The sequence below is a fragment of the Orycteropus afer genome, unplaced genomic scaffold (assembly GCF_000298275.1).
Source record: "Orycteropus afer afer isolate SDZICR_OR568_19922 unplaced genomic scaffold, OryAfe1.0 scaffold00103, whole genome shotgun sequence".
NCBI classification, from domain to species: Eukaryota; Metazoa; Chordata; class Mammalia; order Tubulidentata; family Orycteropodidae; genus Orycteropus; species Orycteropus afer.
Genome location: NW_006921690.1, coordinates 6426463 through 6447484, shown reverse-complemented (window position 1 = coordinate 6447484; position 21022 = coordinate 6426463). Strand labels below are relative to the sequence as shown.

At 42.2% G+C, this 21022-nt stretch overlaps 1 protein-coding gene across 1 annotated transcript in view; it reads right to left on the bottom strand.

Moving 5' to 3' along the window:
- Nucleotides 1-1466: 1466 nt before the first annotated feature.
- WT1 (WT1 transcription factor) overlaps nt 1467-21022 on the bottom strand; it is a 58319-nt gene continuing 38763 nt past the window's right edge. Inside the window, exons 7-11 of the mRNA XM_007943285.2 lie at nt 16781-16877; nt 13987-14137; nt 4842-4931; nt 4148-4231; nt 1467-1588 (exon numbers count right to left, since the gene is read on the bottom strand). Coding sequence (XP_007941476.2) covers nt 1467-1588; nt 4148-4231; nt 4842-4931; nt 13987-14137; nt 16781-16877 — 544 coding nt within the window. The remainder of the gene's footprint in view (nt 1589-4147; nt 4232-4841; nt 4932-13986; nt 14138-16780; nt 16878-21022) is intronic.

The following is a 21022-nucleotide window of genomic DNA, read 5'->3' as shown; positions in this document are numbered from 1 at the left end:
CACAAAACCCATTCAACCACAGCAAGAACACAATCGTTTCATGACATGACATGAAGGCAACATTCTCTGCTGCTTCTAGGATGGATAACTACCACGAAGATTCTATAGAGAAAATAAATTGTGGCCAGGACATGGATTGGTTTACTAGTGATCATCAATGATGGCTTCTCCTTACCTGTTTAAAAGAGGCTCAAATGACCCTGGAATTTGAAATCTAACTTGTCATTACACAATACAGCTGATAGAATCTTGTCACTTTCCTTTTGAATGGACTTTAATTGACAGCAAAGTGAAAAACGCAGGTTACATTTTTAGTGTTACCATCAATATGCTGTAAGATCAACACCCAAACAGTGATGCTTCTAATATTTATACATTTCCTAGTTTTAGAGCAAATCATGATCATATATATATATATGTATATATTTACATAATCATTTCAAGCAACAGTAAATAATAAAGTCCTTAAAACATACACACACACACACACATCCCCAACAACCTTTAAACAATGGATGTCCTCACACTAATAAGTCTCTTTTTTTCCCACATATACTTGTCAACCCAAAGTTATTTAAGTTACTTAAGAACAGTCTTACCAGTGGAGATCCTGGACCAGCCCCTAGTTTCTTTAGAGTCACTTAAATTTTTACAACTTAAAGCCAGGATACCCCAAATGATGAAAATGAATTTCACTTCCTTTGTGTGAAGAGATATGTACATCTCTGAAGATGAAAAGGATTACACCCCCAAAAAAGACAAAGAAAACACAAAAACAAAATCTCAGATCTTTAAACACAGTTTCTTAAGTGCATTGTACTAATGTTAAACTACACAGAAGTACTGGTTAGTTCTGATTCATTTTTCAGCTGCTTGAAACACATGGGTTTTAAAGTTGCCTGGTAGAACTACATCCTTCCTTCCAGGTTAGCAGCCTGCCTGACCTCCAGAATGTCAGACGAGCCTCACCCCCATTGCCTTGCTTTCTGATTTATTTCTTGCCGTTGCAGTTAGTAAATGGAAACCATGACAAAGTTTACATTAGCAGACACATACACATGCCCTGGCCTATAAATATTCCATGATGGAAAATGGTACAATGACTCCATTCCTAGTGAAAATGCATGTTAGAGGGAAGGGGAGATTGGAGGAACATTATCAACAATGGCTCTTACTACAGTGGAAAATCCAGACTTAAGGATGGCCTTTTAGCTAACCAGACATCATTAGCCACTTCACCAGGGCTTGGTGAGTCAACTGAAAGTCAGTAAAGCAGAGACCAATCGCCTCTGGGCAAACCTGGTAGGATCCAGTAGGAAAGGGATCTTGTCTTGAAGTTGGATGAAGAAGACGAACTGCCTTTCTTTCTTAGAAAGGTTGAGTGAGGAGCAATTTTAAAGTCAGATTTGAAAGTAGTTCACACACAGTCCTGCTTGGGATGCAGAGCTGTCCCCGGATTGGACCCTTTAAAGCGCCAGCTGGAGTTTGGTCATGTTTCTCTGGTGCATGTTATGATGGCGAACTAATTCATCAGAGCGGGCAAACTTTTTCTGACAACTGGGCCACCGACAGCTGAAGGGCTTTTCACCTGTAGACACAATTGCCAGTCAGAGACACTTGCAGCAGAAAGACAGGGCACAAATTCAACTATCAAAGGCCTGAGTCAAAGCATCACAAAGACACCCAACTCCAAATTCCCCGTAGTTCTTTCCCTATAACTCCTGTACTGGGCTTCACAGGCTGCCTTGAAATGGCCAGCACCTCTGGGGAGCTAAGTACTGAAAAACTGTAAAAACTGTAAAATATTGCCAAGTCAGAAGTCTTGGGAAATGGGACAGAAACAATGAGTCTAACTAGCTTAAATATCTACATAATTCATATTTAATTAAACCAGAATGGCTTGTGAATTACACAAAACAATCTTTCCTCTGCTGTAAAAAGGGAATTGAGCTTAACTGCACTTCAAAGGTCTCAGGATCATCACCCTGAATATTACTGGTTGATCACTGTCTAGTTCTACAGCTGTAATGTGCCTTTAATGTAGACATAGATGATATTCTGGATATTAAATACTGATACCAGTTTGACATGTTGTTTCTTTTACCTTAAAGTATTACTCAAGAGTATAATCCTTGTTATATTGAAGATTCTAGTTGAGGCAAGGGTTTGAGATTTTTACCAAGCTTGCCAAAATCTTTTCCATCTAAGGACCCCTCAGAAGTTCCTCCCAAGCCTCATTCTCTGTAGGGAAAACAATCAGCATTTATCAAATGCCTAATATATCCCAAGCCTGGTGCTATAGGAATCATATATACACTACCTCACATAATCCTTACAGCAGCCCTGTGAGGGCATCATTATTCTCCCCATTCTGCAGATGAGGGTGGACAGCTGCTAAGAGGCATATCCAGGTAGGACTCAAACTAAGGTTTGTCTAATTTCAAAGCCTGTGCTCTTTTTGGTACCACACCTCACAGGCATAGCCATAATGGAAATACACAGTATGACTTTGTCCTGTAACAAAAATGTCACAGGAGCCAACCCCAGTACCACCTGGAAGATCTTCTCAGGGTACTGCTGTCCCAGGCCTCCTTTGAAAACTATTGGTCAGGAGAAGTACTGAGGAATGTTCTGGGGAGACACTGTCCTAGGGTCAGACCAAAAAAACAAACTCACTGCCGTCAAGTCTATTTCGACTCGTAACGACCCCTCCCCTTCGGTTTCTGAGATGGTATCTCTACAGAAGTAGACTGACCAATTTTCCTTCCGAGGAGTCGCTGGTGGGTTTGAACTGCCAGCCTTCTGGATGGCAGTCAAATGCCTTAGGCATTATGCCACCAGAGCTCCTCTTAGGGTCAGAACTGAGGGCCAATTAAATACACTATTAAACAGTCTCCTGGTGACATAGGTCACTTCATACCTATGCAGATATGTACAAGGGGTACAAGGATAGTAACTCTTTCAACTTGTGAGCTCAGGACAAAATCAAAGAGGTGACGTATGCGACATGAAAGGCAACGGAGTAGAAGGCGCAAGATACCAACTCTGTGTTGATGCCCTGGCTCTGTCGCTGGGTGCAGCCTGTTTTGGTTGAGGATCTGGAACTGCAATGACTTATGATGTCATGTTTGTCTGTCTCCCACTCAGTTCCTCTGCTCCCCACCCCACCTCCAGCTATACTGTCAAAGGTCTTCTCTATTTTAATGGGCAAATCCCAACCCTTTAGTTCCTTGATCTTCATCCTTCTCAGTCTTTCAGTGGCATTTGACTTTGTTGCTTTGACTTTCTTCTTGAGTCTCTCTTCTCCCTGGGATTCTGGGTGAACCACGCTCCTTCTCCAGCAAAGAAGGCAGTGGGAGATGGTGGGCTGGGAGCAGACAGAACTGGGTTTGCTACTTACTAGCTTTGTGACTTTAGAAAATGCATCTAATCACTACATGCCTTAGTCTCCTCATCGGTAAAGCATGTCTCCCCAAATCTTCTTACAAGGATATTGTGAAGATAAAATAAGGTAACATAAGCATTGGCCCTCTTTGGAAAGCCACAAGTATGCAATAATGGTGGTACTATTTTCGTTACGAATCTCACTAGCCTTGCAGAGAAGCTAAAACATTCAGCAGCCAGTGAATGCGTGTCCTAGTCCCTCTCTGTACTAGTGTGAAGGAAATAATATCCACATGCTGTATTAGTTTGACAGAAACCATGGCTGCTCCTGGGGCATTAGCTATAGGCAGACTAAAGATTCATGAAACATGAGCTCTCAGGAGAATAAATGTTTCGTTTGCTAGAATTTCTGGGTTGTTTTTTTTTTTTTCTTTTGGAAGCCTGATTACCGTATCAGACTGAGTGATAAAAATGTGATTCAACTAATTGGGGGCGGTAAGGATCTAGCTTCTCTCTCCTTTTTCATTCTAGACGCTCATGAAAAGAGTTTTATTCACATCTCTCTCCTGCTCTGTATTTCCCGCCCCCCTTAAAAATGTTATTTAAAAATTGTCATGCACTACTTTTTCTCTCAACTGAGTCTAAACCTGCCTAGAAATTTTATACTAGTCTTTTCCAATCTCTCACAAACAACTTCATTCAACATTAGTTAAAAAAAATAATGAAAAATAAATGTGAAGAAAAGTTTACGCACTTGTTTTACCTGTATGAGTCCTGGTGTGGGTCTTCAGGTGGTCGGACCGGGAGAACTTTCGCTGACAAGTTTTACACTGGAATGGTTTCACACCTAAATGGACAGAGAAGGTCTAGCCATGGCCCTAACATCGCGGAGGTACAGTGAGGCCCAGAAGACCTGCTTCCCTGCACCTGAGGAACCCAGAATTTTGGGCTATGCTTGCACCATCTGCCTCTCCCTGGGGTATTCCCCAATACCCCAGGCCCAACAGGAAACACTTGATTCTGTACAGTAATCCTTGAGGACCTTCTTGTATTTTGGGAACAACCATTTCTTAACCACAAATGTCCAGCTTCTCACCAGCTGGGATGTCTCAGCTGTTTCAGAGACAGAAAGAGTGAATCACATGCTGTTTGTGATTAGATTCTGCTCTCCACCACCCAAGTTCTTTACTGATGCCCACTGTATCTTCCAGCAAATTGTTAGTGGGAATTCATTGTTCTGTGGTTTTAGGAACATCTGTGGGATGTTTATCTTTTCTTTCTTTTAAGAGAAGAAAAATCCCCAGAAATTTAAAAAATAATAATAATATGTATAGAAAAAATTTAAACAGTCAATCCTCTCGTCCATATTTAACAACAACAACAACAAAAATATATTATAATAATCAACCCTAACCCAAGGGAACAGAACTGCCAGCTATAGAAGTGAACCTACAAACCTGTGTGTCTCCTTTGGTGTCTTTTGAGCTGGTCTGAACGAGAAAACCTTCGCTCACAGTCCTTGAAGTCACACTGGTACGGCTTTTCACCTCGGGGAAGACACAAAATCTATTTGCAAACTATACTGGAAATGGGGATCTCATTAAAGGAAGGGAGTCTCTCCTATTCAAACCCAAGGGGTCCAAAAATGCTTAAGGCACTTGAAGAGAGTGCCTGTTAAGGGTGGTGATAGCTACCACAGCCTGAGATAAAAGGCATATCTATACATAAGCTTGGGAACTCTGGTGGCAGAGTGCTAAGGCACTTGACTGCTAACCAGAAGGCTTGAGGTTCAAACCCACCAGATACTTCTTGGAAGAAAGGTTGGGTAATCTACTTCCGTAGTGATACTGCCTCAGAAACCCAAGGAGGGGTCGCTGTGAGTTGGATCTGACGTGATGGCAGTGAGTTTTGAATACATAAGCTCAGGAGTCCTAGGTGTTGCACATAGTTAACATGCTCATAAAAGGTTGGTGGCTTAAGTTCACCCAGAGGGGACTTCTGAAATACTAACTTTTAAAAACCCTATGGAGCACAGTTCTACTCTGACACTCATGGGCTTGCTATGAGTCAGAACTGACTCAATGGCTACTGGTTAGGGGTTTGTAGGTTCATATGCTCCTGGACAATGGGTACAGAATGGGGGTCTAGGTGAATGAGGGTGGTCCTGAGTCTCAGAAGTCAACAGGATCTCTAACAGGAGTTAGAGTCTGACACAAGAGTCACACCCAGCTTTGCCACTTAAACATGGGGCGAGGTGCAGTTTCCTTGTTCTGAAATGGACCAATAATCTGACATCCTCCAAGGATTTATGAACAGATTAAATAAACCAGGTCACTCACGTAAAGGGCTTAACCCAATGCCTAGTACAGAAGCAGGTCCTCAAAAAACAGGGGTAGAGAACAATTAGAGAAGTAATAGACCAACAAGTGTTAACTCAGGCAGAGTCTGAGGCAGAATTCTAGGGCAGATGTGCCTTAGAGACAACCCCATGATTAAGTGTTTTACGATTGAAGATTTGGAATTCTCTGCTACTAACTTCTTATTCCCGAATCAAGGACAAACAATTCCATAGCTGTAAGATGTGCAATTTAAATCCAGAGCCAAACTGTGTAGAAAGATTTTGGTAGCTCTTTCTCCAGTGGCATTAGGGTTGGTGTCACCAGTATGGTAACTGATGTCACCACCTCTGCATAGACCTCCTCCCACACCAGACCATACAGAATCCTTCTTCTTGTTATGTGCCGTCGAGTCGGCCCCGACTCATAGCGACCCCTCCTTGGGTTTCTGAGGCAGTATCACTACGGACAGAATCCTTAGTAATGTTTATTACCAATTTTAATCATAGAATAGTATGTGGCAACTAGTTTTAAATTTCTTAAATGTAGTATTTCTTAGATTATGTGAATATTAACAAAATAGTTTTATAAAATCTTTCTACATTAAATTGTAACATTACTAGTTACATTATTAGGAGCTCTGGTGGCGTACTGCCTAAAGCACTTGACTGCTAACCAGAAGGCTGGCGGTTCAAACCCATCAACCACTCCTCGGAAGGAAGGTTAGGCCATCTACTTCCATAGCGATACTGCCGCGGAAACCCAAGGAGGGGTCGCTATGAGTCAGAGCCGACTGGACGGCACATAACAACAACAAGAAGTTACATTATTAGTAATTGAGTGGAAGCCTTTTTTTTTCCTTTTTCTTTGATTACTACTTCACTTTTTAAAGTTATTAATATAACTTTTGGTTCACAAATACTAAGTACCATAATACTGTAGGTAAAACACCAGAAAAACTGACAAAATCAGCAACTATAAAAACACTGACAGTAATGAAAACAACAGTGCATGCTTGTAGTGCATGCAGATGAAACCACACTACTTGAAGCATCACTGTAATTGGATAAAAATAATGACAGCACTGACCAGAGAACATCAGAAGGTTCAAAAAGTAAACTTTGTAGGTGTAAAGAAACATAAGCTGGGCTTGAAAAATAGGTTTCATTGCTTTAACTAATGACATGGATATTTTTTTAAATAATAATAAATTTCTGCTGAAACAATGCACAAAAATTTTATATAGACAGTCCCTTTGGTGTCACTCATTCTGACAGTGTCACCTGGTGTCGTCCACACCCTCTGCACCTTCCTAATGACTCCACTGCCTTTTATCAGAGAAGACAGTGGTCTGATTTCACAATCTCCTGCCTCAGAGTGGAGAAGTCCCACCCTTGTCCTCTTTAACGAAAGTTCAGCCAAATACTGGGACTGGGCCCAAGAGCACCCAGCAACCGCAGGCCTTCCCATCTTCTTATGAGAATTCTGAGTCACAAGGATTCCGGGATAGGGAGCAAGCCACTGCAGTTCAGGCAGGTCTTTGCGCTGTAGAGTGGCTCCTAATGCCCTTTCCAACCTTGAAATCTCCTCTATTTCCCTGATTAATCTATATTCCAGCTACTCCACACTCTTACCATTCCCCAAGTCCTTTTCCACTTCGCTCACACTATTGATTCCACAATGCCCTTCATCCTCATCCCTACATTTCTATGTATCAAAAGCCTCCCCCATTCCTCACAAATGCCATTTCCTTTGCAATGCTTTCTTGGAAATTTCATGTTCAGATTTAAACCTCTTTAGTCCCTCATTACAGGACGTATTACAAAACATCTCCTAATACAGTAAGCTGTGTCTAGGTCTACCTTCATCAATGGGCTGGCAATTCCTAAGGGCAGGAGGCTTTTCTTAACTATATGTTGTTGTTGTCGTTATGTGCCGTCGAGTCGGACCCGACTCATGGCGTCCCCTCCTTGGGTTTCCGAGGCAGTATCACTATGGCAGTAGATCGCCCCATCGTTCTTCTGAGGAGTGGCTGGTGGGTTTGAACTGCCCACCTTCTGGTTAGCAGTCAAGTGCGTTAGGCACTATGCTACCAGACCTCCCTTCTTAACTATATATCCAATCCAATTCCTTAAGCTTCAAGTCTTCAACTTGGAAAAAGCAACAACTCCTATTCAATTTGCTTTTCTTTCTGCTTCTGTTCATTCTTCATTTCTTTTGCCTTAAAGCCCTTCCTGCTCTAAGAAACCTCTGATGATTCCACCTCAAATCAACACCCTCTGAACTCCCCAGCTTCCCTAGCTTCTGATTTGCTGTATTGACTTATACCACCTTACTCTCTTTTCACTTGTGCATACTCTAGATATGCACCATCAACTCTAGAAGAAAGAGATTGTGACATGGAGTAAGAGTTTTAATCCTGGTTCCACAATATCCTGCTCATCTGGTAATTATTAGTCAGGGAGGGATGTTAAATGAAATAATGCATGCAAATAGCCTGCGACATAAAAGGTACTTAGTATAATGTACTTAATAGTTTGTATTGTTATTTTTAAAATAAGAAAACACTATATTCTTTTGAGAAGACGGCTACAAGATTGTTAAACACTAGCTTGCCATCCTCACTGCCTGTAAGAGCAAGCTTCTTAAAGACTCCAGAGGGTCTGGGGACCTCGGATACCTTGTCCAGTGACTCCCTTCACATAAACTGCTAACCCCATCGCTTTCTAAGTGTTTCATTCCCATTAAAAGGCTCAAGGGCTGTACTTCTCCTCAATGAATTCTCTTTTTTTCCCCCCCAGGAAAATTTTGACTTCTCATATTCCTTAAAATCTTGACATATCTTTTTCAAATGATCCTATTTAAGGCATTATGTAAAAATATAATTATATTATGGTCTCTCATCTTTAGTCCCCAAAAATGTGGGCTTACTGAATGCAAAGTTAGGCTTTGCCCAGAACTGCATCCCCCAGACAATATGAGTCAACAAAGTCCAATGGTATCAATGAGATTGGAAAGCAGCCTGCTTGCTTCCCTAGTTCCTAACATCAAGGTCAGTAGCTGCTGCTGTCAGGTGCTGCTGAGTCGGTTCTGAATCATAGCAACCCTCTGCACAACAAAACCAAATACTGTCCAGTCCTGCATCATCCTCACAATCGTTGCTATGTCTGAGCCCACTGCTGCAGCCACTGTGTCTGTCAATCCATCTCATTTAGGGTCTTCTTTTTTTTTCCCCTGACCATCTACTTCACTACACGTAATGTGCTCCTCCAGGGATTGGATGCTTCGGGTAACATGTCCAAAGTACGTAAGATGAAGTCTCGCCACCCTCACTTATAAGGAGCATAGGAGGCGACTGAAACGGCTTGGGCAGGTGTAACTTAGTCCTTGAAGTGACGTTTCTGCTTTTTTATACTTTAAAAAGGCCTTTGCAGCATATTTGCCCAGTGCAATACATCATTTAATTTCCTGACTGCGGCTTCCATAGGTGTCAACTGTGGATGCAAGTAAAATGAAATTCTTGACAACTTCAATCATTTCTCCATTTATCATAATGTTGCTTGTTGGTCTGATTGTCGATGACTTTTGTTTTCTTTATGTTGAAGTGTAATTCATACTTGAGGCTACAGTCTTTCATATTCAAAAGCAAGTGCTTCAAGTCGTCTTCACATTCAGCAAGCAGGGTTATTCGTCATCTGCATACCATTGGTTGTTAATATGTCTTCCTCAAGCTATGAGTCGGGGGCCGACTCGACGGCACATAACAACAACAACAACAACAACAACAAATTCTGATGCCTCATTCTTCATATAATCCAGTTTCTAGGATTATTTGCTCAGTATACAAATTGAATAAGCATGGTGAAAGGACAACCCTGATGCGCACCTTTCCTGTTTTAAAACCACATAATATCCCATTATTCTGTTCAAAGGACTGCCTCTTGGTCTATGTACAGGTTCCACACAAGCACAATTAAGTATTCTGGAATTCTCATTCTTCCCAATATAATTTATTATTCACATCATCAAATGTATTCTCATAGTCAATAAAACATAGGTAGATATCTTTCTGTATTCTCTACTTTCAGCTAAGATCTCTCTGACATCAGCAATGGTATCTCTTGTTCCACAACCTCTTCTGAATCTGCCCTGTATTTCTAGCTGCTCCCTTTCAATGTACTATACTGCAACCATTTTTTAATTATCTTAAGCAAAATTTTACTTGCATGTGATACTAATGATATTGTTTGGTAATTTCTGCATTCTGTTGGATCACCTTTCTTTGAAATGAGCACAAATACGGATCTCTTCCAGTGACTTGGCTAGGTAGCTAGCTGTCTTCCAAATTCCTGGGCACAGGAGTGGCATTTCCAGCATTCCATCTATTTGCTGAAACATCTTGTTTTCATTACCTAGTGTCTCTGGTAGCGTAGTGCCTAAGGCACTTGACTGCTAATCAGAAGACTGGCAGTTCAAACCCACCAGCCACTCCTTGGAAGAAAGATGGGGCAATCTACTTCCATACTGATACAGCCTTGGAAACCCAAGGAGGGGTTGCTATGAGTCGGGTCCGACTCGACAGCACATAACAACAACAACAGTGTTGCTATGATGGTAATATACCACAAATAGGATGCCTGAACAAACAGGAGTTTACTCTCTCATAGTTTGGAGGCTTGAAGTCTGAGTTCAAAGTGCCAGGCTCTAGGGGCTGGGTGAATGCCCCTCAACCTTGGGCTTCAGCTCTGTCTCCTACTCCTGGCCCACTGAAGCTAGAGGCTTTTCTTCACTGAGATACCTGCTGGTTGCTGAGGCTGACAAGCCCAAGGTTGAAAAGTAAAAAGGCACAGTCCCAATGTTACCAAACCACATGGCAGGCCATTAGTTCAAGTCCATTTAAAGTCCCAAGGTTGACAGAGCATGCATGGCAAGCTGCCAAATGATGACACAGCTACGTGCAGAGTTCAAGTGTGCCATAAGCTAGAGACTATTCACGAAACTGCTTCTTATATACGGGAAGCAAATCGCATCCCTAAAGCAGCTACTCAGCTGTTTGTGGTAGATCCCACCACAGAGCTGATTGCCAGTCTCATCATGGGGAGTAACTACCACCAGCTGCCCAACCACGTTGACACACAACCTTAACTACCACACATCTCAATCAGTATTCCTTTAATTCCTGGATCCTTGTTTTTTGCCAGTGCCTTCAATGTAGCTTGGACTTCTTCCTTTAAATACCATCAGTTCTTGATCATATGCTACCTCCTGAAAGGGCTGAACGTCAACCAATTTTCACTGATACAGTGACTCTGTATATTCTTTCCATCTTTTTTTGTTTTTTAAATTTTGCCATAGAATTCCTCAATACTGCAACTTGAGGATTAACTTTTTCCCTCAGTTCTCTCTCCTCTTGAGAAATGCTGAACATGTCCTTCCCTTTTGGTTTTCTAACCAGGTCTTTGCACATTTCATTTTAATACTTTAATCTGTCTTCTCAAGGTACATTTTGAAATCTTCTGCTCAGCTCTTTTATCATTTCTTCCTTTTGCTTCTTTCCTTTTGCTTTAGCTCTACCTTCAAAAGAGCAAGTTTCCGAGTCTCTTCTGACATTCATTTTGGTCTTTTCTTTCTTTCCTGTCTTTTTAATGATGTTTTGCTTTTTTCACGTGTGACATCCTTGATGTCAACCCACAACCTGTTTGCTCTTTGGTCCTTAGTGTTCAATGTGTCAAATATATTCTTGAGATGGTCTCTAAATTCAGGTAGGATATACTCTAGGTCATACTTTGACTCTTGTGGACTTGTTTCAAGTTTCTTCAGGTTCAACTTGATCTAGCATATAAGCAATTGATGGTCTGTCCGCAATCGGCATGTAGCCTTGTTCTGACTGATGATATTAAGCTGTTACCGTTGTCTCTTTCCACAGATGTAGTCTATTTGAGTCCTATGTATTCCTTCTGACAAGGTCCATGTGAACAGTCACTATCTATGTTGCTGAAAAAAGGTATTTCCCATGAGTAAGTCTCGCAAAATCCTATCGTAAGATCTCTGGAGTCGTCTCTTTCATCAACGCTGTATTTTCCAACTACTGATCTTTCTTCTTTGTTTCCAACTTTCACATTTCAATCACCAGTAATTATCAGTGTATCTTGATTGCATGTTTTATCAATTTCAGACTGCATTCAAAATACTTCAAAGTAGCCAAGAAAAAAAACAACCAAACTCACTGCCACACAGTCAATTCCAACTCATAGCGGCAGCCCCCATCAGGTTTCAAAGCCCGTAAATTTTGACAGAAGCAGACCGCCTCATCTTTCTTCTGAGGAGCGGCTGTTGGGATGGAACCACTGACCTTTCGGTTAATAGCCAAATGCCTTAACCACTATACTACCAGAGCTCTTCTTCAAAGTAAGAGTTTAAGTTAATAATGCAGTTAGAGTAAAGCTACTGAGACATTTATTTGGTGATGTGGCATGACTCAAAATGAGAAGAAACAGTTGCAAACATCCACTACTAATCAGAATGTGGAATGTATGAAAATGTATGAATGTGCAATCTAGAAAAAAGAGAAGTCATCAAAAATGAAACAAAATGCATAAAGACCTATATCCTAGGCATTAATGAGCTGAAATAGCCTAGTATTGGCCATTTGAATTGGAAAATCGTATGACCTAAAGGAGCTCTGGTGGCGTAGTGCCTAACCATTTTGACTGCTGACCAGAAGGCTGGCGGTTCAAACCCACCAGCTGCTCCTTGGAAGGAAAATTGAGCAACCTACTTCTGTAGAGACACTGCCTCAGAAACCCAAGGAGGGGTCACTAGGAGTTGGGACCGACTTGATGGCAGTGAGTTTATTTATTTTTTTAAAATTATGGCAGGAATGACAAATTGAATAGGAAAGGTGTTACATTCATCATCAAAAAGAACGTTTCAGGATCTATACTGAAGTACAGCTGTCAGTGATAGGATAATAGCCATTCACCTAGAAGGAAGACCAGTTAATATGACTATTATTCAGTTTTGTGCACTAACCAGTAATGCCAAAGATGAAGAAACTGGAGATTTTTTCCAACTTCAGCAGCCTGAAATTCAGCAGAATAGTAAAATAATATTGGCAATGTTAACAAGGGAGCTGTCCTTCAGTTGTGGAAAGAATGTCACTACTCACCGATGGGAACATGCACTTTGCACTGCTTCCCTGTAGGGGAGACCCAAACACACTCCTGTCTACTACCCACAGGCCAAGAATAAACATTTGTGAAATACTTATTCACACACTAGGGGGTCAACAACCAGATAGGCTAATTCTCTGCTTCCCAGAGGAAGATCCCTTGGCCTGAGAAAAACACACTTTTCCTGGATACATCATCGAACACCATCTTCTCTCTCTTTTTAAGCTAGATACAAAAACAAAACCTACAATCCATTTTCCCATTCCTATCTGGTGAAGTTTTTCTTCAAACTGTCTCTTCCTAAATCTTATGGTAACAGCAGCCATCCACCTCTCACATCTCCTGATTACGACACTCCCAGCCTGGCTCCTCTCTCTTTAGAGGCAGTAACAGGATTATAATTGTGTACCACCATCATTTATCCACGTTGATCGACAGAGGGAGTCCCTGGGTGGTGCAAGCAGTTAATGCACTTGACTGCTTACTGAAAGGTGGGAGGTTTGAGTCTACCAAGATGCACCTAAGAAGAAAGGGCTGGCAAGCTATTTCTGAATAATCAGCCCCTGAAAACCCTAAGGGACACAGTTCGACTCTCACATGGGGTTACCATGAGTTGCAATTAACTTGATGCCAACTGGTTTTAATTGACATACCAGCATTCACTAAGTGCTTCACCTCTGTAATTCCTTTCATTCAATTTGGCTTAATTATCATTTCCATTTTCAACATGAAGCAAATGAAGTTCGGAGACAGATTAAATAATTTGCACTAGTGGTGAAACCAGGATTCAAACTCAGGTCTCCTTAATTCTGCAGCCCTTGCTTTTCCCATCACTCTACCCTGCCCCTTCCTGTACACAGTTTATTGGCTTCTTTAAGAAAGGTTATGGACAATTAGGATGCGAAATGGCACTGCAAGTCTTTTGCATCACCTTGGCCAGTACCTTGCAAAGCAGGGCCTATTTGTCATCCTAGAAATTACCTGGCATCAGCCCTGTGGCCTTAGCGGTCAGTGTGAGATCCCAGAGCAGGAGTGCCTGAACCACTGCTGCCCAGAGGTGGCTGAAACCAAGGGGAGATGGTGGACACACTTACCAGTGTGCTTCCGGCTGTGCATCTGCAAGTGGGACAGCTTAAAGTATCTCTTGTTGCAGCCCGGGTAAGCACACATGAAAGGGCGTTTCTCACTGCTCTCAGATGCCGATCGCACAAGAGTTGGAGCTACTCCAGGCACACGCCGCACGTCCTGTAAGCGGAGAGTAAGAGGTGAGAGGAAGGGAGGCCTTAAGCCACATGTAAACATGGGAAGATTCACATAGGGAAAGTGAACACTGGAAGAGACCCAAAGAAGGAATGATAGATATGTGGCCTAAAACCATTTCCCTATACGGCCTAAATGTTCACAGCAAACATTACTAATAGATGACAGATCAAGAAATTCTACAGTGCAATGCTCTGACATCATCACTACTCATCAACTAACAACGGCACATGAACTGAAGGCTATTTAGGGTTGCTGACCCACATGATGTGAATAATAAATCCTGGTGACTGGAAGAGCTGCCAGTTGATCCTGTCTCTCAACTTCTCCACCTGAAGCAGCAGCAAGGTCTGGAAGTCCCAAGGTACAGACTTGATTCTCTTACTTCCCACCCACTTGGAGACATGACCACATGACCTTAGGCCCAATTTGCAATGGATGGGGAATTTTTATTATTGGAAAAAATACAAGATGCTAAAGGAACCCCAAACTGACCAGACCTTCCATGAGTGGATAAAGGATGAATGAGCCTTTGAGATTTGGGCTTTCTGTCTCTGAGGAAGAGATGAAAGAGATGCATGGTGTAGACAGTACAATCCTTTTAGTACTGACATGGAAAATGCTGTGGAATCTATCTGCATTTTACATGTCCCTCACAGAACATTTTCTTGATCCCTTTTTATCTAGGGGAGAGTGCCATGTGTATTCTGTCAGTCTTTCGTGAAAAGGAACTAGAGGGAAATGTAGGGACAAGCTCCCCTTACAGCTTTCAGGATCAACCAACCATAGATCCAGAGCTCTGGAAGTCCCTTAGGGACCACTAAATTGTACCTGTACCCATTCATTTACAGATGTGTGACTCAGGCCTAAGAGGGTGAATGGCTGACACAAGAGCAAATCTTTGTTTTGTGTTAAAAGTTGGAACCACCTCTCAGCTTAACTGACTCCCAGCCTTAGGCATTTTCCATTCTACCCCATTACTATTTCACACTGCCTTGCATCATGAAGTTATGGTCTTTTTTTTTTTTTTAAAAAAAAAAAGCACCGTTGTGCTGTACAACTTTGCTACTGATAGGCCATAGTGTCGCTGGACAAATGATAGCATAAAAATTAAATTGTGAGCCAGCTGTGTTTGATTTAGCATTTACTCTGGGAGAAAATGGGGAGGTACTGAAGTGACACCTGTCCAATCTGGAGTTCACCAGAGGTCATGATGGCAAGTCTGAGAAACTAGGCTTGGTGGGCAGGAAGGCAAAGGAAGCCCTTTTCATTTCCTCTAATTCATCATACATGCAGCGTACATGGCAAGAGGATATAAAATTGAGTTGTTAATGTCAGTTGGGGTTTGGTGGAGGATCTTGCTGGTACCTGGGAGGAGAGACAGGAGGACTTGTTCTAAACCTCCATCAGATTTGCCTATTTTTGTAACCCTTGTCTTTGTTTCTCACCATTGGGAGCCTTTGGGTGAGAAAGCACACAGTTCTAGCATCAGGGTATACCAATGTAAGTATTAATCAGAACATCTCAGAGCTACTTGCCCCACACACAACTTTTTTCTAGTGTACTGACTATTCTGCTCAAAGTATCAAAGCTGTTACTCATGTTGCAGCCACTAAGTCACCCACATAAGTCACAGATGCAAACCCTTGGTAACTACATGTAGTTTTGACCACCCAAAAGAAGTTCTGCAAAGGTGGCCTTCTGTAGACTTTCCTGCATTCTTCGAAACTTTCTACTTTCTTCACTCTCCTTGGGAAAAAAAAAAAGTCAAACTCATTACCATCAAGTGGGATCTGACTCATAGCAACCCCTCCTTGGGTTTCTGAGGTGATGTCTCTATAAAAGTAGATTGCCCTATCTTCCTTCCAAGGAGTGGCTGGTGGGTTTGAATCTCCAGCTTTCTAGTTAGCAGTCAAATGCCTTAGGCACTACACCACCAGAGCTCCCCACTCTCCTTGGAGACATTCCCAAATAATGTTCATAGCTCTGTGTGTCCCCAGGAAGCACTAAAACATGCTAATTAAAAAACAAGAGTTCTAGAATCAGACAGCCAGCTGTAAGTCGCAGTTCCTCCACTTACTAGGTGGGTAATGTGCACAAGTCATCCAGGTTTTCTGAGCACCAGTCTCTTCATGTACATAACACAGGATAATAACTGTACCTATCTCATTCCTGGAATATAAAGAGTGCTCAGCTATAGATGATACTATTATTATTATCAACATGTGTTAAAGCAGAATCCAACTTTCAGCATACTATAATGAAGACCCAATCTTCTCTGAAGTCCAGGGTCCAGATCATTACGTCAAGCCCAATTAACCCAAATGCAAGAGCTCTGCAGCCCATTCTGGAGAAGGTGAATGAAGCACTGGAGGAGGAAGGAGGGCATCATGCAGGAAGTATCCTGGTCTGAGTCAGGGAGGCAGTGGTGATTCACTGGCTATTGAGAGAGAAGGAAGCTGGCTTATCTGAGTGAAAGAGGAGGGGGTCCTTGATAGCACAAAAGCCTATAATTAGGAACAGGCTTGCCTCTGCCAAATGGTCCATCAACAAGAAATTTAAAGACTGTTGGGAAAGGAAAGAAACAGTGTAGTCCACTTGCAGCTGTAGCATTGCCAATATACTCACCTGAATGCCCCTGAAGACGCCATGGGTGTGTATTCTGTACTGGGCACCACAGAGAATGGGTGTGGTATGATTATCACTCTCGTACCCTGTGCCGTGGCTGCAAACACAAGGAAGAGAGAACAAGGCTTGGGGTTGGCTTCGAGTTGCTCTTTGGAAATGTTCATCTGCAGCCAGGAGGGAATGTTTTTTAAAAGCTCAAAGACGGAAATAGTTGGGTATTGCCTCCCTCCATAGGGCTACTTCAGACGCAGGGCTCTGTACAAAGCAGGCTGCTCAGTCCTGGAGTAAAACCACAGGCATCCCCCCGTGCCCTCAGTCTCTCTGAGGAGCACCGTCGGGGCCTATGCCTCTCTCAGACAAGCAAGGAAACATCACAGTGGCAGGATTTCATCCCCATCAGGTTGTTGACCATCTGCACACAGGGCTGACAGCTGCACACATATCCCAGGAATGAGCAGAATGCCTCAAGTTTCACATTAAGTGCACTGGGTTTCTGTCAGCATCTCATGACTCAGTTTTTACCAGACTGCACCAAGAAAGTGATGACACTTACAAGAAGAGACATCACGCCCTCAGAAGTGGGGATTACATACCCATGGCCTGGCTCCCTGCTTAGCCCACAGATCAGCTTTCCAGATCAGTTTAACTCTTTGTAGACAACCCATGCCACAGGTGGACACTGGATAACCCTCCCATTAGACTGACTAGTCCTTTGGTTGATGGCCAGATTAACCTTGGTCTACTAGTGAGAGCTGAGGGATGTGGTATGTTGCAAAGAACAAGTTGGAAGGGGTAGATGTCTGCTGTTCAGGTAAAATGCTGAAATCTGATCTCCAGTTATTTTATGTCCAAGTGAGGCAGAGTGAGGATTCTCACTGTGGCAGCATATTGGACTCCCATCTAAAATCACCATGGGGAGTTGTTAAGAAGTGCCTCCATGAAATGGTGCAGCTGCTGTGGAAAACAGCCTGAATGTTCCTCAAAAGATTAAACACAGGGGTACTATACACCTAGCAATTCTATTCTTCAGCATATATTCAGAAAAAACGAACACACACATCACACACAAAACTTATCTGTAATTGTTCACAGCAACATCATTCTTAATAGCCAAAGTAGAAACAACTCAAATGCCCAACAACTGATGAATGGTTAAACAACAAAATGTGGTATTATGGACAATACAATATTGTTCAGCTATAAAAAGGTATGAAGTACTGATATATGCTATAACCGGAAAACATTAAGTTAAAGAAACTAGTAACAAAAGACCACATATTGTATAATTCCATTTGTATGAAATGTACAGAATAGGCAAATCTACAGAGTCAGAGAGTAGATTAATGGTTGACTATGGAAGCAATAGGAACTCTGGTGGCGCAGTGCCTAAGGCACTTGACTGATAACCAGAAGGCTGGCGGTTCAAACCCGCTAACCACTCCTCAGAAGAAGGTTGGGCATTCTACTTCTGTAGTGATGCCGCCTTGGAAACCCAAGGAAGGGTTGTTATGAGCAGATCTGACTTGACAGCAGCGAGTTTTTTTGAGTTATGGAAGCAACAGTCAAGAAATCAAACAACATATTGCATTAGGCAAATCTGCTTAAAAAAAAATTTCTTTAGAATCTTACAAAGCAAGATGTCATTTTGGTGATTAAAGTGCACCTGACCCAAACCATGGTATTTCCAACTATCTCATATGCATGCAAAACACTGGAAAGGGAAGAACGAAGAACTGATCCATTTGAATTGTGGTGTTGGCAAAGAATACTGAGTATACCAAAAGAGCAAATAAATCTGTCCTGGAGAAGTACAGCCAGGACGCTCCTCACTTCTAGTGAGGACGGAAGACTTCATCTTGCTTACTTCAGACACGTTATCAGACAGACTAGTCTCTGCAAATGGACATTACATTTGGTAAAGTAGAGAATCAACAAAAAAGACGACTCTCAATGAGACGGATTAACACAGTGGCTACAACAACGAGCTCAAAAATAGCAACAACTGTGAGGATGACACAGGACCAGGCAATGATGTGTCTGTTATACACAGGGTCACTATGAGTTGGAGTCCACTTGGCAACAACAAAGGGAGAAATGGAGAATAACTGCTGAAGGTGTGCAAAAATTGTAATGGCTGCACAACTCTATGAATATACTAAATAATCACTGAATTGTACACCTTAAGTGGGTGAACTGAATGATATGTGAAATATACAAAACAGCAAATAAATAAATACACACACACACACACACACATATACAAAGTTGCTAAAAAGCCATTAGCATTTGTAAAGCCTCAGGTAAGATTGGCTCCAACTGGCTACTGGGGCTAAGAATTTCTATCCTCTAGAGATTTCAGGGATCCTGTTGCAGGAACTAGGTAACTCAGTGCCATTCATCTGATGGGATGTGCACAAAGCCTGGGGTTGGCTTTCTCACTCACCCAACAGAAAATTCCTGGAAGGGAAGAGCATCTACCAGGAGACTGAAAAGTCCACAAATCCTGGGGCCACACCAGCTGTGGGATCTCACATTTCAGTAGGATTCCAACTTTTCAGAAAGAATTTGTTTCCTTTACATGGAGTAATGGTAGCAAGTTTGGGTATATGGGTGGCATTTCTGCTACCCCATTCTCCACATCCTTGACATATCTGGGGGAAAATGTATCAAAGAGATAAAACTACAAAGAAAGTTGAGGAGAAATACCAAACCCAGCTATTATCTGCCTTTCTGACCCTTAGAATGTGTTCGCCAGAAAAAGCGTTCATGTCTACCTTCTCTACAATCATACGGCAAAGGAGCGAGAACTGGTGGCAGTGGCATGTGGTAACAGAAAGACGACAGGACCAGTGTGACCTTGCCAAAACATTTTGCCTCAGAGGCTGTGAAGAGATTCTGCCTTTGCCAGTTCAACCCACTGCATGAAGTCAGAAAGCAACTTACACATTTTGTTGGAATGAGGGATATTTAGGAACACCAAAATCATAGAATATACTTTTTGAAAAAGTTCTGCCTTCCAAAGGGAAGATGTACAATTTCCTGTCTTGACAGATATCTCTGGGTGCTAGCTAGCTGGAGTTCCTAGAGGGTAAGGGGTATGGGAAACAGACTTCCCTCATGGTACTTGTCCTAAGGAACAAAGTATTATGAGACATTCAATGACCCTCATGACCAGATGCAAACCAACAAACAAAAGCAGCAACAGCAACAAGACCGTACCTGCTGTTCATGCCATCCGATTCTTTTATCAGGTCCATGAATAAGAAAAGCAGAGAAGTCACTGCCTATATGCAGTAACGGAATGCTATGGCCCTGCAATTTACCACTCCTCCTAGCTTGGCTTGCCCAGAACAATGAGAATAATAAGTAAGCATTTAATATGGTAATGATTCTCTCTAGGAAAGCAACTTGGTAATCTTAGAACCATAGACCAATAGAGGTAGACAGGATCTAGACAGGCCATCTATCTAGTTCATCCCCCAAAACCAGGCAACATGACTGATGACCAGTATTCAGGGCAGCTCATTCTATGTGGGGACAACTTTGTCAGGAAGGGCCTAGCCAAACTGAGCTGACGTCAGTCTCCTCATTTCCGCTTTCTGGAGAACCACAAAATGAGTATCACTATTTTACAGCCATTTCTAAGCACCTTCTCTATTTGATGTTAACCTTGGCCTTGAGGGCAGAGACTGCCTTGCTCCTCTTTGTATCCTCTAAACGTAATGACTGCAGTAAAGTGCACAGTCCATAATCATTCCCTGGGATATCCTGGGATATCTAACGCTTCTTCCACAGGACAACCCTTCAGATATTTAAAGATGGTGCTCCAGCACTGTGGTTCTCTAACTGCAATGTTAACTGGTGTCTTAATTCCTTTACCTTCCAGGTCATCCACTCTTGATCTGTGTTTTTGTTACGTCTCTCTCAAAGTGAGAGCCTAGACTGGAACCCACTGCCCTAGAAGTGTGCTGGCCAGTACAGAGATGCATTTATCTGCACGCTTTCCTAAGGGGCAGGGAGATAGGCAATTATCCCCAAACACAGAAGTCTTTAGAGGCAGGAAAGATACGTAAGTGCTGAAGATTGGAAAGTTCGTGTCTCATCCAAAAGGATTCCATCTGAAGGTTTCAAAAATCACCATGTTAGTTAAATACAACACAATACAACACATTAGACCACAGGCTGCTAGTACTCCCTCCCTGGGCAGGAGGATTGCTCTTAAAACACCTAAGAGCAAATAAC